The 27,089-nt window shown below is 43.8% G+C and overlaps 1 protein-coding gene across 1 annotated transcript in view; it reads left to right on the top strand.

Annotated features, from left to right (window-relative positions):
- Nucleotides 1-27,089, top strand: part of LOC311038621 (piezo-type mechanosensitive ion channel component 2-like) — a 69,635-nt gene that overhangs the window by 10,650 nt on the left and 31,896 nt on the right. The window contains exons 4-35 of the mRNA XM_084048193.1: nucleotides 2,976-3,018; nucleotides 6,001-6,109; nucleotides 8,071-8,389; nucleotides 9,508-9,721; nucleotides 10,272-10,419; nucleotides 11,404-11,535; nucleotides 12,984-13,019; nucleotides 13,386-13,503; nucleotides 13,587-13,693; nucleotides 14,421-14,651; nucleotides 14,794-14,911; nucleotides 15,716-15,948; nucleotides 16,521-16,669; nucleotides 18,461-18,539; nucleotides 18,966-19,060; nucleotides 19,615-19,850; nucleotides 20,171-20,331; nucleotides 20,710-20,886; nucleotides 21,082-21,195; nucleotides 21,482-21,682; nucleotides 21,941-22,145; nucleotides 22,646-22,741; nucleotides 22,842-23,019; nucleotides 23,124-23,210; nucleotides 23,722-23,878; nucleotides 24,005-24,101; nucleotides 24,513-24,678; nucleotides 24,836-24,925; nucleotides 25,104-25,177; nucleotides 25,422-25,487; nucleotides 26,040-26,149; nucleotides 26,895-27,015. Coding sequence (XP_083904319.1) covers nucleotides 2,976-3,018; nucleotides 6,001-6,109; nucleotides 8,071-8,389; nucleotides 9,508-9,721; nucleotides 10,272-10,419; nucleotides 11,404-11,535; nucleotides 12,984-13,019; nucleotides 13,386-13,503; nucleotides 13,587-13,693; nucleotides 14,421-14,651; nucleotides 14,794-14,911; nucleotides 15,716-15,948; nucleotides 16,521-16,669; nucleotides 18,461-18,539; nucleotides 18,966-19,060; nucleotides 19,615-19,850; nucleotides 20,171-20,331; nucleotides 20,710-20,886; nucleotides 21,082-21,195; nucleotides 21,482-21,682; nucleotides 21,941-22,145; nucleotides 22,646-22,741; nucleotides 22,842-23,019; nucleotides 23,124-23,210; nucleotides 23,722-23,878; nucleotides 24,005-24,101; nucleotides 24,513-24,678; nucleotides 24,836-24,925; nucleotides 25,104-25,177; nucleotides 25,422-25,487; nucleotides 26,040-26,149; nucleotides 26,895-27,015 — 4,467 coding nt within the window. The remainder of the gene's footprint in view (nucleotides 1-2,975; nucleotides 3,019-6,000; nucleotides 6,110-8,070; nucleotides 8,390-9,507; nucleotides 9,722-10,271; nucleotides 10,420-11,403; nucleotides 11,536-12,983; nucleotides 13,020-13,385; nucleotides 13,504-13,586; nucleotides 13,694-14,420; nucleotides 14,652-14,793; nucleotides 14,912-15,715; nucleotides 15,949-16,520; nucleotides 16,670-18,460; nucleotides 18,540-18,965; nucleotides 19,061-19,614; nucleotides 19,851-20,170; nucleotides 20,332-20,709; nucleotides 20,887-21,081; nucleotides 21,196-21,481; nucleotides 21,683-21,940; nucleotides 22,146-22,645; nucleotides 22,742-22,841; nucleotides 23,020-23,123; nucleotides 23,211-23,721; nucleotides 23,879-24,004; nucleotides 24,102-24,512; nucleotides 24,679-24,835; nucleotides 24,926-25,103; nucleotides 25,178-25,421; nucleotides 25,488-26,039; nucleotides 26,150-26,894; nucleotides 27,016-27,089) is intronic.

Below are 27,089 nucleotides of genomic sequence, written 5' to 3'. Positions count from 1 at the left end.
TGAAATTTGAGCAATTTTGTCTGTGTAAATATTTAATCGCGACTCGTGGTGAACTTGTAAGTAAGCCTGTAGTGTGAGGCGGCTTGATGTACAACTACATCCCCCAGCCACTGGGACGGCAGTGGCTCAGGGGTGGAGTGACCGGGTAGAGTGAACTAGAAAACCGCAAGGTTTCCTGTTCGATCCCGGGCTGGGGCACTCCCCCAGAGTTAGTGTTGAAGTGTCCTTGAGCAAGACGCTGAACCCCTACTTGCTCCCGATGAGCAGGTTGGTGCCTTGCATGGTTTCCCCAGCCATCGGTGTATGAATGTGTGTGTGAATGGCACAATCAATGTAAAGCGCTTTGGATAAAAGCGCTATGTAAATGCACCATTTACCATTTACACCCCCTGGACAGTAGTATGTCACAGGGACGTTCAATCCAACCCTTGATGCTGAGTGCCAAGCATTAGGTACCATTATTATTATATAGTCTTTGGTATGACCCAGCCGGGAGATTGAAACCCAACCTCACAATCTCAGGGCGGACACTCTAACTAACCACAAGGCCACTGAGCTGGTTGTGAGCTTGTAGATCCGACTATTTTCATTATTAGATTTGCAAGATTAGATTATATTTAATTAGATATCGTCATTGTTAAATCTATAAGCTCGCAATGCAATGAGCAATCTTTGAGGGGAAGAAAAGGAAGCATTTTTTTAAAGTCTTTGTCTATAATTACATACCCAAAATAGGGACACTGGGTTGAAAGTGGTTTGTGGATTTTTTTAAAATAACTCCATTGGATCAACTGAAACACAGGGTATTTTTTACATTTCGTGAATAGTAGCGGTTATGGGCTGTACTGTACAAGGTTTCCACCCGACTGCGATGGTATTGACGTCGCTCGTTGGACAGTTGATATCTGGGCGGGATCGACATGATAATCCAGCACTTGAGGTCTCGTGGAGCACTGTGATCACTACTGATGTGAATTGTGTAGGGCAGGGGTCTTCAACGTTTTCAGGCCAAGGACCCCTTGGCTGAGAGAGAGAGAAAGCAGGGACCCCCATTATATATTGTATACATTTTTCTTTTTTTATAGATTTCATAGGCAGCTTCATAGACTTGTTTCACAACACTATCATGTTGGATTCATGTTAATGTGTATTTCCAGACATTTAACCATGCACTTAAACAATACTTAGTAAACCTGACCTTTCACTCTGTACTTTATGTACTTTCAGTCTTTTCCCCCCTATACCAAACCACTTTGCCGAAAATAGCAGATCTACAAGCGCGCTGCAAGGCGTTGTGTGCTTGTAGATCTGCTATTTTTGGCTAAAGGTCTCCTCAGAATAGGGATGCTTGGTTGAAGTGGTTAATGTAAAAATCACACAAAGATTTGGTGGACCCCCAGTTGTAACTCTGAGGTCCCCATAGCGGTCCCGGACCCCCTGTTGAAGACCTCTGGTGTAGGGATATAACATGGACGGCCTCAGTAACCCTTTCCCTGAAAGTACCTTAATACCCAACTACAATGTTTTGATTAGAAATTGCCAAGAAGAGAAAACCATAGCCATAGGATATGATGCTGCTATGAATGAATGATAACCCACCTTTTAACAATATAACATTACAACTAAAAACATTTATTGAAAGAGTTGCAATAAGTGACTCCTGAGCAGAATCAAATCAGCAGATTCAATTAAACTCTTAAACTGTGGTCATTGATTGATTGATTGATTGATTGATTGTAGGCAAAAGAATGTGAAACAACACAGTTACATTTATAATACTTTTGTCTAAAAGGTCCGGCCAAAAAAGTCCTTGCGGACTTGTTTCCGTTGGGGTCCTTGAATTAATTTCATAGACATATATATAGTAGCAACCTAACAGTTCAAAAATCAACATAAAAATACAGAGGAAAAAAAATATACCACTATGTACAAAAAAAGCATGACAAAAAAAAAAAAAAAAAGGGGAGGGGGGGGGGTGTCATAACATTTCACTTAAGTCCAATAAATAAATGTCTGCAGCTTCACACAAACTATTAATGATTTATCATTAAATATAACAGTAAATTATTATTATTTTTCAATATTTAACGTTCTCTCACGTAACATACTCCCTGTAGTACTCTGCGCACCCCTAGGGGGAAACTCTGCATTAGTTGACATTAGGGGTGGGACAGTTAATCAAACTAGTCGATGCCAAGATATTAAACATAGTTTTCTATCCCCATGCCAGCGTTATTTTACCTTAAATCAACGATCGTTGAAACGCTGTGGAGGATACATTGTGTTAAAAAAAAGACGAAAAAAGGTTCCGGTGAGTAGGCGGAGGGATCTGTGAATCCACAGGGACAATAACGTTCCAACCGCGATCCGCCATTTTGGGGCTTTGGTCCGCCGAAAACGGGTGGTTTGGTTGGAAGGACGTCACATCCGACTGCTTCTTCTCTGAGTGACGATCGATCATTCCAAAGCTGTGTTAGGTCGCCCCTTGTGGAATTTTGAGTTTTTTTGGAAAGAACGCATCGATGCGATCTTGGCCATCTAGTGATGCATTTGAAAGAACGCATCAATGCGATCTTTGCCATCAATGTGTTAATAGATTACAAAAGAAAAATCATGAAAAAGTCATCGACAGAATAATCGCTAGTTACAGCCCTTATATAAGCTACACTGAACAGCCTGTAGGGGTCACTAATGCAGCGATAAACAACATAAAGTCACGTGTTGGTGGGGGCCTCCGGCCCAATGAAGAAGCATATTCATATTTATGAAAGAATGTTTTATTCACACACACCAGCCTGTGCGTGCATGTGTGTGTGAGAGACTTTTGTCCTCTCATGAACCAGTGAATTTCTCACATACCAAACTCCTGCACTGTGTGTGTGTGTGTGTGTGTGTGTGTGTGTGTGTGTGTGTGTGTGTGTGTGTGTGTGTGTGTGTGTGTGTGTGTGTGTGTGTGTGTGTGCGTGTGCGTGCAGGCTCCACCTGGGAGAAGACTCTTCGTCATCTGGGCTTAGAGAGGTAAGACCTACTGTATGTATATCCTCCTGTATGAAGGCCCCCCCGACCACCTCCCCCAAACCCCCACTCCCCCCTCCCCCTCTCCATTAGGCTTTACCCTGTGGTTTTCAAACTTCCGGACCCCCATAACTCAGAGAGTGTAACACTCTCCGAGTTACAGACCTGTAAGGGTCCATTTGCTTACTAAATACAACCTCCTCAAGGCAAGGGTCCCCGGACCCCACTTTGTGAACCTCTGGCATTACCGACCCTCTGTTCCCATGGTAACTGCTGACTTTGTGTTGATCTTTTTAAACAATGGAAGTATTGTTGCAACCCAAGAACAGCTGTTCCCTCAAGGCGTGTTAACAGTCACACAGGAAGTGACGTCATAGATATCTGTCTGTCTGTCTGTCTGTTTGTCTGTCTGTTTGTCTTCTATCTATCCGTTTGTCTGTGTCTCTGCTCTCGCACATTTTTCTGCTCTGACAAGTCAAGACACACTGTGTGTGCGTGTGCGTGTGTGTGTGTGTGTGTGTGTGTGTGTGTGTGTGTGTGTGTGTGTGTGTGTGTGCGCGTGTGCGTGTGCGTGTGTGTGTGCGTGCGTGCGTGCGTGTGTTACTTAAGCTTTCAACATCTGCATCTTGTTAGTCTGTCGCCTGTCTGACACACCTGCAATTTATGTGTGTGTGTGTGTGTGTGTGCGTGTGCGTGTGCGTGTGTGTTTATTGCCACAGGCTACAAAGCATGACATTTACATAACATGTCAACTCTGTCATTAACATCAGCTTAAGGGTAGCAGTAACGGGGTAAATAGTCAGACACGTACAATACAAAGAAACTAGGGCAAACATCAAACCTAGCATCAGGTAAACATCAAACCTAGCATCTGGTAAACATCAAACCTAGCATCTGTCTAAGTAAATCTGACTGAATTATGAATAAATAAGTACACAGCTTGTACATATATTTATAAAAATACTAGCATCTATTTGCAAGTGATCAGATCAACACACACACACACACACACACACACACACACACACACACACACACACACACACACACACACACACACACACACACACACACACACACACACACACACACACACACACACACACACACACACACACACACACGTGCACACGCACACACACGTGGGAGGAAGTGATTATAAACAGACTAGCCTTAACAACTTCAAGTAGCTCTCGTGTGTGTGTGTGTGTGTGTGTGTGTGTGTGTGTATGTGTGTGTCACCAGTAGGAGTTTCAGACACTAGTCTCTCTGTCTAGTCTGCTTGGCTCTTTATACGCCTACAAAAACACACACACACACACACACACACACACACACACACACACACACACACACACACACACACACACACACACACACACACACACACACACACACACACACACACACACGTTTTGTTTATGTAATCTTGTTATGTGATCAAATCAAATAAAAACGATAACAGTTTTTTTTACCGATATTTACAGAGCGAATAATAAAAGAGCTAGAAATAAAACTAAACAAAAGCTAAACAAAACAGACAACAAAGTGAAGTACAGTATAGTGACATTTATTTAGCTTCGCTGGTCAGCTTTTCTGACACAGTGTTTGTCGTATGTATCCTGTTGGGCTGAATACATGATACATGATAACATGCGCAATACACATCGCAAAAGCAATATACATTTCAACAATCCGTGTATAAAGGATGTTTTTGTTTGGATTATAATAAAATGTGTTCAGGGGAGCAGTAAGAAACGCATTTGCTAAGTTGGGGGTATACAGCATATTCATTGTCAATACAGCAGCTGTAGCCAGCTGCAATGTTTTCAATAAAACCATGTTGTTGGAATGGAAATATAGTTATTTATTCGTTTTTTTCAGTGTGTGCTTACAGTAGGCCTAGGCTTTTCATTGTCTGGGTTCTATGCAATGTTCCCTCAAAATTGTCAACCTTCTGAGCAAACACTCAAACCCCCTGAGCATTACTTGAGCAAGCAGCTACTCAGTGGTGTGGTCTAGTTTTTTTTTGGAGGTATACGATAATCATTCCCTGCACGAAATGTGCGTGGTCGTGGCTATAAGCTAGCGCGTTTTCAATGGATGAAATGTTTTTTTTTCTCTAGAAAATCTGCACTGTATACGGTGTGTACAACATAACACGGTAGAACACACCACTATTGTAGTAGTCGGGCTACTACAATACACAAATCTATAGACAAAGCCGCGAACCAAAGGCAGAAAGACACTCAAACTGTATACACTTCAGTATTTGTTTACGTATCTTGCGTCATATCATCACGGCAATATTCAACGATGTTATTACATATTATCTCATATTTTGCAGCACTAGTGTCCTGTATGGAGGGACAGGGTGGAAGAGTGGTCTGGCTTGAGAGATTACTCTAACTAATGAATATGATCCAGTTAGTCTGACACTCAGCCTGAATGTCTGTTTCCTCTCACTTCATTAGCCAGTCTGAATGTGTTTCCATTGCAAAGAGCCATTCCTTCTTCCATCTCCTAACCCACTGTTTCCCAAATACTGGGTTTGAGTTATTAGAAAAACAAACAGATCTTTTTGTTTTTCATCCACGGCACCCCTTTTTTGTTTTTTAAACAAACATAAAGAACGTCTGCGTACTGAGGTTACGGCACCCCTAAACGACATTGTTACTTTTCACTCTAGCATTCTTTCTCCTGACATCGTGATGAGGTCACGATGGGCCAACCATGTCCCAATATGGAATGCCTGGGTTGACCGTTATGTCTAATACGGAGTCCAACAGGTCGCTCACTAACCTCTTGAGTAACCATGGCATCTAGTGACGTGAAATCCTCTCTGACTGTGTGTGTGTGTGTGTGTGTGTGTGTGTGTGTGTGTGTGTGTGTGTGTGTGTGTGTGTGTGTGTGTGTGTGTGTGTGTGTGTGTGTGTGTGTGTGTGTGTGTGTGTGTGTGTGTGTGTGTGTGTGTGTGTGTGTCAGTGTTTCAGACACGGCCTCAGTTTTTCGAGTGTTCCTTCCTGATGTCATCCTATTGGCTGTCAGCCTAGTGACCTGGACACTGTGTCTCCGCTCACAAAACAACACCCAGGTAGCACGTACATACAGTACATATGTATGCATGCACACACGCACATACACACACACTCACGCATGCACGCACGCTCGCACACACGCTTGCACGTGCACAGTGACATTGGAGCCCTCTTCTGTAGTCCAGACAATTCATTCCTAATGAACACCACTTTAATTGACAAATATCCTCTCCTCTCCTCTCCTCTCCTCTCCTCTGGTCTGCAGACATCAGGTTGTTGTGATGTCGTGGTGATGTCGTAGGGATGTCATTATAAGTGTATTAAGGTGTCTCATGTTGTGTGTTAATAAAGTTACACTGTAACTCAGTAAGCTATCATTTAACTCTAACTACGTTACTGTCAGTCATTGTTAACGCTGTTCAATGCAGGGGACATTCAACACACACGCACACAAACGCACACACAGACTACCTAACAAAAAGCCTGAGGGAAACAGAAGGTCTTATGCGTGGAGGTACATTATATCTTTGGTCTAATGGCATGGTGCACTATTGCCCCGGCCTGATTTTCACATGATAATATAGATAGATATAGATAGATACATAGACTAACCTGAACTACATGTAGAACAAAATGCACGCAGTCAAAGTGTCATTACAGTATCCCGCACTGTGCTTAGCCCATTAAGACCTGGAACTGTCATTTTTAGATTTGAGCTAAAAAGCATTATTTTACACTTTGGGCTATTTTTGAAAAATCGTGAAAATGTGTGCAAATCGTCTGAATATATATATTTTTAAGCAAACATTTTTAACTCAAATCTTTGCTTCTGGGGGGTCCCTGGAAAACAATATTTTGATGGGGGTCCGCTGCCAAATTCATATCATTTTGGGGGTCCTTGACATGAAAAAGATTGAGCAGCACTGATATAGAAACATGCGTTTTTCAGAATACTGTTGAGATTTAGGAGACATGTAGAATCGGCTTCAGGTCTCAATGGGTTAGGCAAGTACGTACGCAAATACGATCACTATCAGAATAACCAGACCCCGTCGCTGCACTGCACTTGAGCTTGGCTGCGTTTCAATCGGCTGTTAACGTTAAGTGCGGTTCATTCCATATGGTAGAAAAGACCATATGGATTTTTAGAATGTAATTACAATGCATATATTATGTCTGATTTTTAAAGGTTTAAAGAGTTTATGGAACTAAAGCTGATCGGGTCCTCACGGGTCCATACAGGTAAATCCATTTCATGTTCACATACTCTAGTCTAGACGCGTTGCAATTATAATAATTCCGACCCATACCCAGCTTACCCAAGAGACAAGGGTCAAGGTGGACTCGTGCACACCTGTAGTGTGCACGAGTCATTTGGTGCTGTTCGGTCCAGTGGTTTGAGAGATTAGCTGCAAACGGACACACAGACAGACAATAAACAGATAGACACACACACAGACCGGTTTGTAGAAAGCCATGAAAGCCATGAAACCTGAAGAAATTAACGTGAACTATTCTATTTAATTGATTTGTACAAAGTTCATTTAACCCATTAAGACCTGGAACTGTGTCATTTTTAGATTTGAGCTAAAAAGCATTATTTTACACTTTGGGCTATTCAAAAATAGCAGATATACAAGCTCATAGCGCGGCACCGAGTGCCGCGCTACGAGCTTGTAGATCTGCTATTTCTGAAAAATCGTGAAAATGTGTGCAAATCTTTGAATATAGATAATTTTAAAGCGAACATTTTTAACTCAAATCTTTGCTTCTGGGGGTCCCTGGTACAAAATATTTTGATGGGGGTCCGAGGCCAAATACATATCATTTTGGGGTCCTTGACATGAAAAAGTTTGATAACCACTGATATAGAAACATAGGTTTTTCAGAATACTGAGATTTAGGAGACATGTAGAATCGGCTTCAGGTCTCAATGGGTTAATTGATTAATTCTGTTTAGTTTTATCAACAGAACATAAAAAGTCATCTATCAGTCATTCTATTTGCCTTTTAACAGCCGGAGGAGGAGCAGAGGAGAGACCAGGAGGAGAGGAGAGACCAGGAGGAGAGGACAGAGGAGAGGAGCGACCAGGAGGAGAGGAGAGAGGAGAGGAGAGACCAGAAGGAGGGGAGAGGTGAAGAGACTAGAGAGGAGGAGGATGTGATATTCGAGGAGGACTCTGTTCTTGGCGAGGGGGCGGAGGAAGAGGAGGACACCAGGTGTAATCTGATTGGTCCGTTGGTGTTGTTGGCGTCCAGGAGCCGGCAGCTGATTGGTGACGTCATGACGACGGTGGGAGGGAAGGTTCTCCTGACTGCTCTGCTGGGATTGACAGGTAGGACATCTGATCGATCAATACCATGTATTAACAAATTGAGACCTGAAGCCGATTCTACATGTCTCCTAAATCCCAACAGTTTTCTGAAAAACGTATGTCTCTATATCAGTGGTGCTCAATCTTTTTCATGTCAAGGACCCCCAAAATTATATGTATTTGGCTGCGGACCCCCATCAAAATATGTTTTTCCAGGGACCCCCCAGAAGCAAAGATTTGAGTTAAAAATGTTCGCTTTAAAAATATATTTATTCAGAAGATTTGCACACATTTTCACGATTGCCCAAAGTGTAAATTAATGCTTTTTAGCTCAAATCAAAAAATGACACAGTTCCAGGTCTTAATGGGTTAACAAATTGTGTTATCAATACATATTTCAATAAATATATCAGTAATACAGTATATCCCATTTAGACCTGGAAAGCCGATACGTTGTTATACCCGTACCTTTCAACGAGGGAAAGCATCTGTGTCATTTTTACATGTTCATAATAGCAATATGATTTTTTCTGAATCTTTTGAATACATAATTGAAGTTTTTAATTAAACGTCGGTTATTTAGAAGGTGTTTCTAAAATCGGCCTCAGATCTAAATGGGATATACATATACAGTATCATTTATCAATGATATATGTATCATTGATACATAATATCAATACATTATGCAGTAGTTTTACTGAATAATCATTTCAAATGTCTCTCTCTCTCTCTTTCTTTTGTGTATATCTTGGTGTCTGTGTCTCTCTCTCTGTATCTCTTTTTGTCTGTCTGTCTGTCTGTCTGTCTGTCTGTCTGTCTGTCTGTCTGTCTGTCTGTCTGTCTCTCTCTCTCTCTCTCTCTCTCTTATCTCTCTGTCGCTCTATCTCCTCTTTTTCTGTGTATATCTTGCTGTCTCTGTCTCTCTCTGTATCTCTTTTTGTCTGTCTGTCTGTCTGTCTGTCTGTCTGTCTGTCTGTCTGTCTCTGGCTCTCTCCCTGTCTGTGTGTCTCTCTCTCACTGTCTGTGTGTGTGTCTGTGTGTCTCTCTCTCACTGTCTGTGTGTGTGTCTGTCCATCTCTCTCTCTCTCTCTCTCTCTCTCTCTCTCTCTCTCTCTCTCTCTCTCTCTCTCTCTCTCCAGCCATCATCTACCCGTCTCTCTCGTCCTTGTTGTATTTGTGTGTGTTTCAGGGAGTGTGCACGTGTTGGTGTGTGTATGGGGAGGTCAGTGTGCTGCTGTTCAGCTGTGTGTGTGTGTGTTCACTGGTTTACTCCGCTGGTCACCTGCTTCTCCTCTACGTCTATCAACTTCCCGTTGTCCATCACTTCATCCCAGCCAATGACAGCTACGCTAGGTACACACGCGCGTGCGCGCACACATGTACATGTAAATGTACAATTAAAGACCTTTCTGTTTGCTGCTGCCTTTGATTGAGTCTGTTGTTTTATGAATCCTAATGCTTTCCTTGATGTTCTGTGTAAAGCACATTGAATTGCCTTGTTTACATTGAATGTGCTATAAAAAAGAAATATTGCCTTGCCTTGCCTTGCCTTGCATTTTCAAATATAAAATAATTAAGTATGGCCTATTTTGGCCCTATTACATGATTTCTTTTTGATTACTGGTATCGGTCATTGTCAGTCATTTTGTATATTGAAGTTATTTATCGGCTGTATTTGAAATAGGCGCACGCACGCACACCTTTATTTTCATTTGTCTGTGTGTGTGTGTGTGTGTGTGTGTGTGTGTGTGTGTGTGTGTGTGTGTGTGTGTGTGTGTGTGTGTGTGTGTGTGTGTGTGTGTGTGTGTGTGTGTGTGTGTGTGTGTGTGTGTGTGTGTGTGTGTGTGTGTGTGTGTGTGTGTGTGTGTGTGTGTGTATGTATATACACGCGTGTGCTTGTCAGTGTGTTTGGAATGGTATCTATTGTAGATGAGGACTGTGGAGCCCCCTGGCGGCTGAACTTCAACACTACACTCAGCTGGTTCCATTTTTGTCAACCTCTGGTGCTGCTGCTGCTGTACTATACCACTGCTACACTGTGTAGGATACAGGTACACACACACACACACACACACACACACACACACACACACACACACACACACACACACACACACACACACACACACACACACACAGTTTAACAATGTGTTTATGTCCACACACAGGGAAAGCATACAGGGACACCAATGTTTTAGTTGCAGTAAAGGTTACATTTACAAACTCATGGATATGTCCTCATGATACAAGACGCATGTCATTCAGCACTCCAAGTAGCGGCGGCTCCGCCACATATGGCGGCAGAGACGGCACAATACTTTGCCAGCCTTTCTACCTCGTCTTTGGGCATCCCTCCCAAGTTGTTAGAAACCCTCCAACAACCAGTCCATGGGTATAATGTCCTTGGCTGGATCATCAGAGGAAACAAACGGCTTAGTCTTGCACTGCTGCTTGGTGTTAAAGCACTCTCTGTAGTTGTTCTCATGGGCCTGGAAGTACACCCGTTGCTATTCCGACAGCGGACGGACATACCGCTGGAAGGCCGCCGGGTCTATTGCCTCTCTTCCCGGTAGCTGTTCACGGGAAGGAGGGGGCGTCAGGTAGCGTCGGCTGTTGGCAGAGTCCACCCGTGAGAAGTGCCTTCTTGTATGCAAGCTACATAGTCCACAGAAATTGCAAATGTATCCACTGCACCGACTACATTGACGATGGTAGTTACAACGGGGCAGTTTAACGTCATACCCAGGACACACACACACACACACACACACACACACACACACACACACACACACACACACACACACACACACACACACACACACACACACACACACACACACGTTTGTATTACTATACTTACATTTTAAGACGGCAGTTTTATGAATGCCATAACACATTGTGTGTGTGTGTGTGTGTGTGTGTGTGTGTGTGTGTGTGTGTGTGTGTGTGTGTGTGTGTGTGTGTGTGTGTGTGTGTGTGTGTGTGTGTGTGTGTGTGTGTGTGTGTGTGTGTGTGTGTGTGTGTTTGGCCAGTGGACCAATGGGGGTGAAGGAGGAGGGGGAGGGGAGACACCTGGACCTAGTGACATCATCAATAATGATATTCCTGATGACATCAGCACTGACATCACAGCAGAAAGGAGAAGAGAGCTGTGGAGACGACATGTGAGAACACGCACATGCACACACACACGCGCGCGCGCGCACACACACACACACACACACACACACACACACACACACACACACACACACACACACACACACACACACACACACACACACACACACACACACACACACACACACACACACACACACACACACACACACACACACACACACACACAGGACCTTCAGAAAGCTTTTAACACAGTAACGCATGGTCTTATTTAGACAGCAGAGAACAAAGGGTGGATATAAATAGCACCATGTCCTCACCGCAACCACTAACATTTGGGGGTCCCTCAGGGATCATCTTCGGCCCACTCCTCGTTTTACTATTATGTTAATGATATGAAGTCAGCCTGTGATTGTAATTTGTTTCTTTTTGCTGAAGACGCAACACTCATGATCTCTCACCAGGAGAAATCAGAGGTTGAAACATTCCTAAGTAAGGAACTTCAAAGGTACCCTGGTTTCAGAGTGGTAGTAGGTGACTCTTAAGTTGCAGCTGAAGTTGCTTACTTACTGCATATTAAACAAACTATCTGGAGGGAGCATGGCTCAAGTAATCTCAAATATCTACCCCAAACTAAAATCTTTAGCCAGGATATTCACATTCATTGACAAACGTTCATTGAAAATGTCGGCAGTGGCACTCATCCAATGCCATTTTGATTACGCCTGCACATCCTGGTACAATAGCATCCCTGTGATCCACAAACAAAGAAACTGCAGACCTCTCATCATAAATGAGTTGATCAACAATCTCTATCCCAGAACTCATGTCCCCCCCGACTCATTTCAGTAACCTCGGCTGGCTCCGAGTGGAAGTGAGCATTTCATTTACCCAAATGTGCATGTTTCACTAGTCTCTCAATCCGCTTTAATCCCATATCATCTTCAGCGCTTCCATCGGACATATTGTGTGACGGAACGGAAGTGTCTGAAAATTGCGTGAGTCAATAGTCTGTCTCGATAGACTAATGGTTCACAGGATTGTAAACGATGTTGCTCTCAAATATGTATGCAATTAATTTTCATAGCTACTCCACCAGACGCTGCAATACAGAAATGTGTTCCATCCTGATTTAAAAGCAGTATGGGAAAGGAGTTTTTTTTTTTTTTGTATTACGCAGCAGTCACGTGGAATGTTTTTTGTTTTACATGAATGTATAGCAAACTGCATGTATATGTCACATTATCAAATAGGACCACAATGGAAATAAGCCCACAGGCTTTTATTTGTCATATTTTTGACCAGAATTAGAGGTTTTGTACATATATATTGTTGTCAATAAACAAATCAAATCAATTAATCAAGACAATTGTGTGTGTGCATGCGTGCGTGCGTGCGTGCGTGCGTGCGTGCGTGTGTGCGTGCGTGCGTGCGTGCGTGCGTGTGTGTGTGTGTGTGTGTGTGTGTGTGTGTGTGTACATTTATCATCCAGGTGATGTCCACTCAAGAGGCATGCAGCTCGACGGAGGTATCCATGTATATATTTATCTGTCTGTCTGTCTGTCTGTCTGTCTGTCTGTCTGTCTGTCTGTCTGTCTGTCTGTCTGTTACACAGCAAACACAGTCTGTTTGCTGACTTTGCTGGGTTCAAATAGGCTACTGACATAAGCTGCGCTACATGCAGTATGACACTGTTTCTGTGTCCAAGACTCCTGATATTCTCTGCAAATATGAATTCGTATAAGGATCTTGTCATTCTAAGTTTAACCACAGAGCATACGTGTTGTATGTATGTATATATGTATGTATGTACTGTATGTACTGTATGTACGTATGTATGTGTGTATGTATGTCCCTTTATGTGACCAGTGCTCTCATTCCTAATATTTCCCAGATGCTGGTGATGTCAACCCCTGACACTCCTCCACACTACTCAGTAGCCCCGCCTACCCAGGACGCAGCACTGGGATTGGACCATTACTGCATTCATCACTACTCCCTCAACCAATCAGGTTGGTCTATGTTTCCAAGTCGATCCCCAAATATTTCAATTATTTCAAATACCAAAATAGTGAATCTCTCTCCTCTCCTCCAGACACAGTGTTTGAAGCAGACCATTGGGAGGAGAGTGGAGGTTCCATGTCGACTGCCTTCCGTTTCCTCATGAAACAGAGTTACATCTGTGCCTTGATCGCAATGATGGTGAATACCTGCAGGCACGCGCACGTACGCGCATGCACACAGGCATGCACAAGCACACATACACAAACTGTGATGGCCCTAAACAGTTCCCCAGCCCTTTCTAGTGACGCGTTGTCTTTAAATGGTCATCTCACATCCAGTTACTTTCCACTGGTGGAGTAACTAATTGCATGTCTTCTTTCACCACATCCATAATCCTCATTCCTCCTCTGCACACGTACAAACCATCTCAACCTCGCCTCTCTTGCTTTATCTCCAAACCTTCCAACCTGGGCTCATCCTCTAATGCAGTGGTTTTCAACCCTTTTCACATCAAGGTCCATTATTTATTCGGCATTTGAGCCACGGACCACCATTTGATGAGATTTAGTCCACAATTCCATGCTGTATTGATGTTGGTACCATAGGAGAGACAACAGGCAAACATTGATCAAAATAACAATTCTTGCACATTCTCTAATTGTGTAGACTTCATGTAAATGAAGTAATGCAGATGTTTAACAATAATTTTAACTCTTGAGAGCGTAAAATGAATGGGTTTGATTTTATGCGTTTCATTTGAGAGCGTTACATTTGAGAGTGTAAAATGACGCTCTCAAGAGTTAAAGATCTATAAGGGTCCATTTGGTTACCAACTCCATCATTTAGCTGGAGACCAACTGGTGGTATTTTGGACAGTTGATCCCAAGTATTTAAACTCAATCACCTTCTCCTTGTCGTGTTGCAGGCATGGTCCATCACATACGTGTCATGGCTGACATGCGTGTTGTTGTTGTGGTCGTGCGCACTCTGGATGCTCCGCGACAAGCGGCGGTACACCATGATGTCATCACCGTGGCTGGTCGCCTACGGCAACCTGCTGCTCTTATTGCAATACATTTACAGCTTCCCCACGGTCGAGCCCATCCCTGGAATGTTCATCCGGAAGGACGTCCCCTTTAAAGAGCTGGCCTCCAAGGTACACCATTTTTATGCGACTGTGGGAAAAATCACCCGTCTCTTTATCATACACACTGAACACACCTTTATAGATTAAGTTAATCTGATTACAGTATACTGTTATAGATAAAGGTAATCTGATTACAGTACTCCTGTTGCAGATCGTGTGTCTGTTGACGTTCTGGGCTCTGCTGCGTCAGAAGCTGACGGAGAAGAAAGAGAGACAGGCGGAGAGACAGACAGATGGACACCTGGCCACCATCACTGTCCACAGCGAAGGTAAAACACCTGTTTCCTGCTCACACTGACTGACTGTCCACAGCACTGGTGTAGACATACCCTAGGTGGGGTTGGCGAAAGGGCATTTCAGTGTGGAGTCTGCATGTTCTCCCCGTGTCCCCTAGGGTAGGTACCCTCACAAAAAACATGCACTAATCCTTGTCTCTATAGACGAATCCACAGACGCGCTGCCTGTAGGCAATCATAACTGCGGTGTCAATCGGCTGCCTCTCCGCACCGCAGTTATGATTGCCTACAGGCAGCGCGTCTGTGGATTCGTCTATACTGCCTCCTCCTGGTCTCACTATAGAGACCAGGATAACTGCATGTTTTTTGTGAGGGTACCTCCTACCCTAGGGGACACGGGGAGACCACGCAAACTCCACACCAAAATGCCTTTTCGCCAACCCCACCTAGGTTATGGGCACTGACGCCGCGGAGGAGTTTGATTCCCGCCGGGAAGCGTCCCCGGCGGGAATCAAACCCAGGACCTTGTAGCTGTGAGGCGACAGCGCTACCGACTGCACCACGTGTGTCTTGAAAACAAGGAGAATTTTTGTGTCCTTTTTCGGTGAATGAAGAATCCAAAACAAGACAATACTCAAAGTAAATGGAGGCTGAGATTGACAGCAGCAAAACTTTATAAATAATCTGGTTATAAACTCCAAAACAACGCTCAAAAACTTTTCATAGCCCCTGGTGGGCTATAGAAAGTTGAAATTAACAAATCTGCCTACCGATGAAGTAAAAAAAGAAAGAAAAGAAAACATTAATTAATAGACTGTGTTGTGTTTTCTCCTCCAGATCACCTCCTCCAGAAAGGGGAGGTGAGCTCCCAAGAGGAGGTGCTACCGGGAGGAGCGGCGCTAGGAGTGCACGGGATGGAGGAGCTGGTTGCTGTGGTAACCAGGATGTTTGTGAAGTACTGGATCTACGTGTGTGGAACCATGTTTTTCTTTGTCAGCTTTGAAGGACGAATCGTCATGTACAAAATTATCTACATGGTCATGTTCCTGGGATGTACTGCACTATACCAGGTATTATTAATATTACTACTACTGTTACTACTACTACTGTTACTACTACTACTACTACTATTTGACCTACTGTACGTATGAAGGATTCCATAGAACATATCCTGTAACCTGCAACTGTGTTGCTTACGTTAATCTGATTAATGTGATGGTGATGTACACCGTCATGCAACTACAGTGTAAGGTCAGTCTTATGTTGGAGCTTGCCTGAGCATAGCGACACAAACAGTCCATTGCTGGGGTGATGTTTGACCTTATCATCACAAACAGTCCATTGATGCATGGGGTGATGTTTGACCGTAGCATCACAAGCAGTCCATTGATGGGGTGATGTTTAACCTTATCATCGCAAACAGACCCTTGCTGCTGTGATTTTTTTTTAGCGTAGTGGCACAAACATTCCATTGCTGGGGTGATGTTTGTTCTTCAGAATCCTTTTAGCTCTGCTCAAAACCTGACAGTGGAGCAGAGTTTGAGCAGAGCTTAAACAGAGCCTGTAGCCTGCCCTGCATCATTCACATGTAGTCTGTATTATTCAAATGATGTATCGTGTATGTCATTGTGTTTCTCTGCAGTTAAACTATCAGCGTTGGCGAAGTATGTTGAGGTATTTCTGGGTCGCCGTGGTAACATACTCCATGTTTGTCCTGATCCTGGTTTACACCTTCCAGTTCCCCAACTCCCCTTCTACCTGGAGCTATTACACTGCACTGTCTACACACAAGTATGTCTGTCTGTCTGTCTGTCTGTCTGTCTGTCTGTCTGTCTGTCTGTCTGTCTCTAATGCAGTGTTACAACCAGTCCATGGTTTGCATGGCTAGTGTCTGTGATGATAGTTTCTGTGAGGAGCCCCCACCGGGAGGACGTAGAGCCTTCGTCCTAAAGGGACACAGGTAGACGGACAGATACAGAGATCTCCATATATGGGCACAAAAGGGACACAGACAGACATGTACAACAGGTACTCTGAATAAGCCCCCGACCCACTATGACTCAGACATATCGATTCTGAACTCTAGATATGAGCGCGGCATAACGGCCCAAACCTCTAGTAACTACAAATTAACGTAATTCAGAACTTCTAATGGGCTGTCTAAGAACATTCGCTCAGAACTCGTGCACCTCCAGATGTCCTCCTGACTCTCTGAACTAGTTCGGAAAGCCTTTCGGAGCCAGACATTTTTTTTCCGACATCGGATGGAGCATGTATTGGCCTTTAGAGCCAGGTTGTTCTCCTGCCACTATCGTGTCAGGTTGTTTCAGGTCCTCCACCTCTCTTAGCGACTGTGCCGTCGTCAGCGACCTTGACCACTACGTTTAGGGCGGCCGTAGCGTAGTGGGTAGAGAGGCTGTCTGGTAATCACAAGGTCACCGGTTTGAGCTCCGGTCAAAAGTGCCCCTGAGCAAAACACTTAGCCCCTATCTACTCCCCCGCAAGCGCTCATCATACCATCTGAACAGCCTGTTCTACAAAAAATCTACCAAAAAAAAGAAGAAAAAAGTAAACGCAGTGGTAGGTGTAAAGGAGTAGAGAAGGGGCCTCAGAACGCAGCCCTGGGGGGCTCCTGTGTTGAGGGTCAGTTGGGTCAGAGGTCCCTGATCACCTGACCACCTGGGTTCTCTGATCAATTGAGCTGATAGTTAAAAATCACACCTGTGTGAAGGTAGCGGCGCCTTTGATATATTTTGTCATAGATATGTGTTTCTACTAGAGAAACAATATTAAATCTCTGTAAATTTATTTCAAGGCTTCCAGTGGCACTAAATAGTGCCATTGGAAGCGAATCACCAAATGCATTCCAAGGTAAGTGGCAAAAACTGATCTGTCATAGCTGATAGAGTGGGTACCTAAAAAATAAACTTTGCGTGTGTATAAATCTTGTATCTTTCTCTTTCTATTCGTCATATTGGGAAGAATCTTGGACAGATCCCAAGATTCCCAAGATAAAGTTAAATTGAGGATCTAACTTTAAATAACTTACCTAGAAGGGGACTTTAGCCAAATGAATAATAAAATGAAATTATTAAATATTTCTGTTTATATAGACATCTAATTCTATATTCATGACATCATAGTGATGTCATGAATAGTAACATAGTGATGTCATGAATAGTGACCAATCAGAACGTTGACGGACCTGACCAATCAGAACGTTGACGGACCTGACCAATCAGAACCTTGGCGAGCCTGACCAATCAGAACGTTGACGGACCTGACCAATCAGAACGTTGGCGAGCCTGACCAATCAGAACGTTGACGGACCTGACCAATCAGAACCTTGGCGAGCCTGACCAATCAGAATGTTGACGGACCTGACCAATCAGAACGTTGGCGAGCCTGACCAATCAGAACGTTGGCGAGCCTGACCAATCAGAACGTTGACGCAAAAGCCAGGTATAGAGGGCTAATATCCGCGGCTAGCGCCGCTAAAAATGTATTGATATCTGTAACCATACAACTAAAGGCACGTCTGTCTGTCTGTCTGTCTGTCTGTCTCTCTGTCTGTCTCTTCAGGTTAGAGGACCTTGGTTTGGAGAAGTTTTTAGTACCTGTTCTGTTCACCAGAATATTTCTACCTGCTGCATTCCTATTGGTCAGTACACACGCACGCATGCACGCACACAACCTATTTTTCCCCTTTGTTTTAAATCCTTTTTTTTAACACATTGAATGCCTAAAACGACTTAACTCGTTTTTAGCTTTTCATCACTTGAGTGCCAACATCTGCTAAGAACGAGTTAACTCGTTTTTAGTAAAAAAAAAAAAAAATCAATTTTTTTTTTTTTTTTTTACTTTATTTTTTTTTAATTTGACCCAAAGACCAAGGAGATATGAATTTTCGAAGATCTTTACTCTCATCCACTTCCTTGTTAACTTAAAACTTTAAAATGTTGTATCTCGGCTCCTGAGTACTTTTTTTTTTCCATTGAAAAATCTCTGGCATGAATAACAATAGGCAGTGAAAATAATTCAGGCAGTCAATGTGTTAATAGTGTGTGTGTGTTTGTACACACTATAGGTGTGTATTCTACATCTTCATTACTTCCACCAGCCGTTTCTTGACCTGACAGACCTGAAGACTGTGGTGGACACACACAACAGTACCGTTACCAGGTAACACACACGCACGCACGCACGCACGCACGCACGCACGCACACAGTGAATTTGGCAGACCTATTGCTATTGACGCAAATACATACATAAAACGTTCAGCTCTTTAGAAGCTAAGGTTAAATGTAAATGATAGTTGAAGGTTCTGAAAGCAATATTAATGCCTAAAGGAGCACTTCACCCATTTTGAACCTTAATCTAATTGGTCCTCACTAATGCTCATTATAAGATGGTACCATTCATGTCTGCTCACTCTGCATCTCATTGGAGGGCTGTGAACAGTTAGGAAACCTGACTACAAGCTAATAGAAACTACAGCCTTTTAAGTTACAGAAATAGAAGCTATTGTTCTAATAAAGTTTGAAATGACAAACCTGCCTACTGATGATGTCACTGGTAGGCAGGTATCTGAACTGTCCACAGCCCTCCTCTGAGACACAGTGAGTAGACATAAATGTCTCTCTCTCGCTCTCTCTCTCTCTCTCTCTCTCTCTCTCTCTCTCTCTCTCTCTCTCTCTCTCTCTCTCTCTCTCTCTCTCTCTCTCTCTCTCTCTAGGCTGGTTCATTTGGAGGGGAGTCTAGCTGATCTGTCATTGGCCAAACCTCCCTGTCCAGAGGAGGAGGAGAAGGAGGAGGAGTTAAAGAGCGGAGGAGGAGATGAGAGGAGGACAGAAGGAGAGATGGAGAGAGAGGAGAAGGAGAGAGAGGAGGAGAAGTGGAGAGATGAAGATGAGGAAGAGGATGAGGACTCCTGCATGTTTGGCCGGGAAACCCTGTCTGATCAGATCCTAGGTCATTCATTCATTCATTGCATTTATCAAGGCCAATATCCATTATTATATTTTGTAGATCTCCTGTTTTTTGAGCGCTACACCCGCGCGCAACCAAACATAAAATGTCTTGTCTTAGTTCTACTGGATCTCTTCTCCACTAGTCCCTCCCTAACATTTTAGTCTAATTTTTATTTGTTGATGAAATTGTCAATATATTTAGTCTTAGTTTTAGTCATCATAGCTTATTTTTTTTAGTTTTCGTCAGTGAAAATAGGTAGCCAACGAACATGTTTTAATGTCTTAATTCAATATTTCTATTTCTTTATTCTCTTCGTCCAGACCTGCGTTCCTCATGGAGGCTGGTGTTGGATCGTTTGTCCGACTTATTCCTGCGTCTCGTCATGTCTGTGCAGAAGCTGCAGCGCCTCGCCTGGTGGCTCCTGGAACTGCACATCATAAAGCTCATCTCTATTTACATCATGTGGCTGTCTGTCAGAGAGGTATGGACAGATGGACTGTGTGTGTGTGTGTGTGTGTGTGTGTGTGTGTGTGTGTGTGTGTGTGTGTGTGTGTGTGTGTGTGTGTGTGTGTGTGTGTGTGTGTGTGTGTGTGTGTGTGTGTGTGTGTGTGTGTGTGTGTGTGTGTGTGTGTGCGTGCGTGCGTGTGCACGCGCATGTGTTACAGGTGTGTGTGTGTGTGTGTGCGTGTGTGTGTGTGTGTGTGTGTGTGATAAACTGTGTGGACATAAATAAATATTTTGGAATAAATAAATGTGTTTGTATGTGTGTGCTTGCTTGTATGCATTACAGGTGTGTGTTAGCTGTACGTTAAGCTGTTTGCGTGTATTACAAGAGTGTGCTAAACTGTGTGTGTTACAGGTGTGTGTATTAAACTGTGTGTTCGTGGGGTGCTGGGCCGTAGCGTTGCCGTGCAGGGCGTGGCGCCCCCTAGCGTCCAGTGTGTGCACTGTGTGGACGTGTGTGTTGGCGGTGTTTAAAATGATCTACCAGCTCAACTCCATCCAACCAGGAAACTACGCCACCAACTGTTCACTGGTGAGATTCACTTGAATATGTAATAAACATGTGTGTTAATTACATGATTACAGTCACATTTTAATATATTTTAATATAACATTTCAAAACAAGAATGCATCATTGAATCAATATATACTGTCTGTCTGTCTGTCTGTCTGTCTGTCTGTCTGTCTGTCTGTCTGTCTGTCTGTCTGTCTGTCTGTCTGTCTGCAGCCAGTTAACTCCAGTTCAGAAATGGGTGGGTCTGTTTTATACTCTGGTCCGGTTGACCCCGCCCAGTGGGTGGGGCTTCGCAAGACTGATGGAAAACTGCTGGATTACCTCAGGGTAACACACACACACACACACACACACACACACACACACACACACACACACACACACACACACACACACACACACACACACACACACACACATTAGCATTGTGCTTATGTGTTTGTACAGTACAACCTGATGATGTTAGCACTGTTAGCCTGTCGTGCAGTAATGAATGGTGGTGTTAGCATTGTGCTCATGTTTTTGTACAGTACAACCTGATGATGTTAGCACTGTTAGCCTGTCGTACAGTAATGAATGGTGGTGTTAGCATTGTGCTCATGTTTTTGTACAGTACAACCTGATGATGTTAGCGCTGCTAGCCTTTGAGGTGACAATCTACAGACACCAGGAACTGTACCGTCTCCGTGGCAACATACCTCCCCCCGCCACCAGAACGCTGTTCTGTGACATCACCCGGCAACACCTTGACGACGGGTTTCTAAACTGTGCCAAATACTTTGCCAACTACTTTTTTTACAAGTTTGGTCTGGAGGTGAGCGTGCACGTGCACACACACACACACACACACACACACACACACACACACACACACACACACACACACACACAGGTAGGGTGCTCTACCCAAAAAAATGCTGGTCGCCAAAAGCGTGAGGCTCAGCGAGCGCTGGGAATAGAAGCACTCCAGCTCGTCATTACAATTGAAATGCAGAAAGGTGTCGGCAGGCAGCTCTAATTATTACAGTGTATTACAGTATTTGTGTGTACTGAATGTGTGTTTCCGTTCTAGACTTGTTTCCTCCTAGCGGTGAATGTGATTGGTCAGCGGATGGATCTGTTTGCCGTTGGCCACGCCTTTGGCCTCATCGCTGTCCTATCACGACGCTACAGGAAGCGCGTTGCCCTTATATGGCCCAAATACTGCTACTTCCTGTCAGCAGTGTTGTGTTTCCAGTACGTGCTCTGTGTGGGACTGCCTCCCGCCAGCTGTGCAGGTATACACACACACACACACACACACACACACACACACACACACACACACACACGCACACGCACATTTGAAATATGTATTTATGTCTACATAAACAGAAGTACAAGAATGCCTTGTACAAAGGACATAAGCACTGCCAGTGCAGTCAGATAATGGGAAAACAGCCAGTTACAAAGTGCATATAAGGCAGAACATTGTTACATACAATAATGTTGGCATACACAGCAGACAACAATCATGGGTAAAGGAAACAACGTGAAATAATGTGTTCTTTATTATGCATTTATTTAATATTATTTCCATTATAGCACATTAGAAGAAAATTGCCTAACTGTAAATAAGGCTGCGACCGTAAAATGCTATGCAGACGATCACTGTTCTAATGAAACACTTCACCAAGATAGAATTCAACTCTACTGATTTTTTAAATTTTATTTGTGTGTGTCTGTGTTTGTGTGCGTGTGTGTGTTTGTGTGCGCGTGCGTGGGTTTGTGTTTATAGAGTATCCATGGAGACGTTCGGGATGGGATTCTAATGTGATTAAATGGTTGTTCCTCCCGGATCACCTGACGCCTCCAAATGCTCTGTTCCTGCTCTGTAAGAACTATAATAATAATAATAATAATAATATTAATAACATAATAACATAATAATAACAACAATAACAATAACAATGACATATGTAATTGTATTCCAGATGACTTTGTGTTGCTGCTAGCGGCCTCCTTACAGCTCCAGGTGTTCGAGGAGGAACAGGAGTTATCGGTTCGACTCCTAGCAGGAGACAACAATGAGTTACATAAAGATGATGGACAGGCCTCTGAGCCAATCAGCCAGCTCCATTTAGACCACGCCCCTGACTTCATACGCTGCAGGTCTGTCTGTCTGTCTGTCTGTCTGTCTGTCTGTCTGTCTGTCTGTCTGTCTACCTTTGATTAATGCCTTTCCATGTTGATTCAAGAGTGTGTGTGTTTTACAGGTCCTATCTGGACATGATGAAGGTTTTTGTGTTCAGTTACCTCTTCTGGTTCGTTCTCACCATCATCTTCGTCACTGGAACCACCAGGTACACACACACACACACACACACACACGCACACGCACACGCACACGCGCAGACGCACACGCACACGCACACGCACACGCACACACACACACAAAAGTCCTCTCTTGTATTCCTTCCGGCACCACTGAACGGTAACTGTTGCTATAGTTGATCAATTCCCCCTGAAAGTGATCACAGCCATCCATGTTCCCATCTATATACAATATATCAATATGTCCAGTAGAGGGCAGTTTGATTCCAGTGAGAGGCGACACTAGCTATTGATAAAGTGGCCTGGGTGGCTGCTTAAGCCCAATTTCAAGCTTTTTCAATCATTCAAGCTTTATTGATGTAGCGCATTTCATAAATCAAGTGCAGTCCAATGCATTTCACAGAAGAAATGTAAGACATAAATGTAGAAATGTAAGACAGCATACATAAAAAATACATTTCAAAACACAAGAAAGAAATGAAAAGTGCAATACAAAAACCTTATTAAAAAGCAATGCTAAAAATCATCATCATCTTTTAGGATCAGCGTGTTCTGTTTGGGTTATCTGGTTGCCTGTTTCTACTTCCTGCTGGTGGGCGGAGACTTGCTGCTCAAGCCAATCAGATCCATCTTGTTGTACTGGGACTGTCTGATTGGCTACAATGTCTTCGTCATCACCATGAAGAATATACTGTCGGTGAGACACGCACAACACTGGTGCTGAACAGTACACTGTAGTTAATCACTGTAATTTGAATCGATTCCTCTAAATACCGTCTGTCTGTCTGTCTGTCTGTCTGTCTGTCTGTCTGTCTGTCTGTAGATCCTAGCTTGTGGCTTTATAAAGTCTCTAGTTGTGAATCAATGTTGGTTGATTCAACTCTTCAGCCTCGCGTGTACAATCAGAGGATATGATAAACGTATGTACCTACCATCTGCCTACCTACCTACCTGCCTACCTACCTACATACCTAATTACCTGCCTGCCTGCCTACCTACCTACAGTATCTACCTGCTTACCTATCTAATTACCTTCTTGCCTGCCTACCTACCTACCACCTACCTATTTACTTACCTATTTTAAAACCTTTACATTTCACTGAGTCAGTAGTCAGTGGGTACATACACACATGTCCGTTTGCGACCGTTCCGTGTCCGTTTCCGTTCGGGACCGTTTTTTTTAAACATGGGAGTGGATGGGACTTCCGGCGAACGGAAACGGTATGAAACGGACGCGAAACGGTCGTGAACGGACATGTGTGTATGTACCCACTGTGTATTTAGTTTTTTACCTGCATACTTACTTACCTGCTTGTGTATGTGTTTCCTAGCCAGCCCGGCGAGCAGTAAACAGTGTGAGTTGCCTAGCGACCAGGCGGGGGTGATATGGGACAGTATTTGTTTCGCCTGTTTGCTGCTGCAGCGTCGCGTCTTCAAGAGTCACTACTTCATTCACGTTGTCATGGACAACAAGAACTCACAGATACTGGCCTCAAGGTACCACGCGCGCACACACACACACACACACACGCACACACACGCGCACAGAGACAGAGACATACAGGAAAAACGAAATCTACCGTACGATAAATACATTCTCAACTCAACAGGTTAAAGCAAAACAAAGCAATGAAATATATGTGTGTGTGTCTAGGGGTGCGGAACTGTTTGAAGCATCAACAGTGAAATCGGTCAGAGCACGACTGGAAATAGAGAAACACTCTATGGACCTCCTCAAGAGACAGTAAGACAACACAGTAACACACAACACACACGTATAATTTTATTTAAACGAGCTGGGCCAATACGATGCCAGGATGGACATTTGGGGCGGAGAGAACTTGGAGATTTCCTTCACTTACTATAATCAACACTGTAAGCTAATCAAATAAAATGAAAACGATGTTTTGAACTTTTTTCAGGATGGAGAGAATAAAATCTCGTCAACAAAAGTTCAGAAGAGGAAAAGAAAGATTGATGACAACACAGACGGATGGTAAGATATAATACACACAATACACTATGTACACAATACTGAATACACAGCAATATACTTTACACCAGTGGTTCTCAAAGTGGGGTCCGGGGACCCCCAGGGGTCCTTGAGGGGGTTCCAGGGGGCCTCCAGCAAAAGTAGTTAATATAGCATCACACTCATTTTAACCATTTTATCCATTTATGTTAGCTATTAAAAAATATGTGTTGATTTTTCTTTTTTTTTTGTGCATGTGCATGTGAAGGTCACGAGCACAGGAAGGGGCGAGGCCAGAAGGAGTGGTGGAAACCCTGGGTGGACCACGCTTCCAGTACGTCACATGACCTGTCTGTGTGTCTGTCTGTCTGTCTGTCTGTCTGTCTGCCTGCCTGCCTGCCTGCCTGTCTGATTGCGAACGCGGAAGGAGGCGCGCCTCCGCCCAAGTGGAGCTTACTATGAAATCCTGCTCGGCTTGTGTGTGTGTGTGTGTGTCTGTCTGTGTGCGTGCACTGCCTGTGTGCAGCCTCCAGAGTGCGCCAGAGTGCCGAGCAGGGTTTCACACACACACACACACACACACACACACACACACACACACACACACACACACACACACACACACACACACACACACACACACACACACACACACACACACAGACGCCTGCACTACAGTGTGGCCATGAAGAACGCAGGAATGTAGACAATGCTCTGATTAAAATGCACACACCTGCAACATATTTCGAGCTGCGTTCGCTTCCAGCGTTCGCGCGTCTTACTTGTGCATTACAACATATTGTGTGTGTGTGTGTGTGTGTGTGTGTGTGTGTGTGTGTGTGTGTGTGTGTGTGTGTGTGTGTGTGTGTGTGTGTTCATTCATCAGTGGTACGCAGTGGGAACTACTTCATGTTTGAGACGGACAGCGATGAAGAAGAGAATGAGGAAGAGGAGGAAATAAAGGGGGCGGAGCCTCCAGAAAAGTCTGCCTTCCAGGTGAGGTCACCGACTCACCGTCATCACACTGTCCGGTTTCCACGGCAAAAATAATAAATAATAATGATTTCGCTTACGGTATACTAGATTTTTTCGCTGATGGTGGGGGCAGAGTGACTTTAAAAAACTGGTGATGGAGTGCCTCTGGTGTTAATTATTATGGTGGTATTCAACTTGTGGATGTTAATCATTTCTATAGAGTGTTTGTTGTTCCGTAACAGGGGTCTCCCCATCTCTCCAGCTCTTTAGTGAACAGACAATAGATTTTCAGGTCTGCGTACCAATTCTATCGTATCAGGAGAGAGAACTGATAGTGAAATTACGGTTCCTTAATAATAATAGTATGCCAGGCATACAGTATGTGTTTATATACGTACTGTGGTACAGTAGTAAGTTCCAAGTCCTCATCTCAACATATGTACAGTACTTATGCTTACAAGACATCATACAGATGTCAGACATACACAGACACAGAGAAAACGGATCTGGCTGAAACTGAGCCCCCATATGGAGTCACGTGTCATAAATACCACCATACAATAGCACATGAACACTATCGGTGGTGGGCCTTTTCCCTTGGGTTCAACCTACTTCACAGCAGACAGTCTGTACAGCTGGTGTTGCCAAATCATTTTAATGGTAAATGGTTCATTTACATATGCACAAGTTGTAATGACACTGTCTGTCCATCTGTGTGCCTGTCTGTGTGCCTGTCTGTGTGCCTGTCTGTGTGTCTGTCTATCAGTTTGTGTATCATGCTTGGATAACAGACTCCAGAACAGCTCTGAGAGCTCGGACAAGACGCAAGACAAGGAGAGCAGAGACAAAGAGAGAGGGCACGAGCAGCAAAGGAGACCGGAGAGGAGGTAAGGAGACGATAGCGGACATAAAGAGACAGCAGAATTGGTAAGGACACATAAGAGGAGGTGAGGAGACGAGA

The sequence above is a fragment of the Gymnoscopelus microlampas genome, assembly GCF_963454915.1.
Source record: "Gymnoscopelus microlampas genome assembly, chromosome: 22".
Classification (NCBI taxonomy): domain Eukaryota; kingdom Metazoa; phylum Chordata; class Actinopteri; order Myctophiformes; family Myctophidae; genus Gymnoscopelus; species Gymnoscopelus microlampas.
This window is presented reverse-complemented; position numbering and strand designations above follow the sequence as displayed.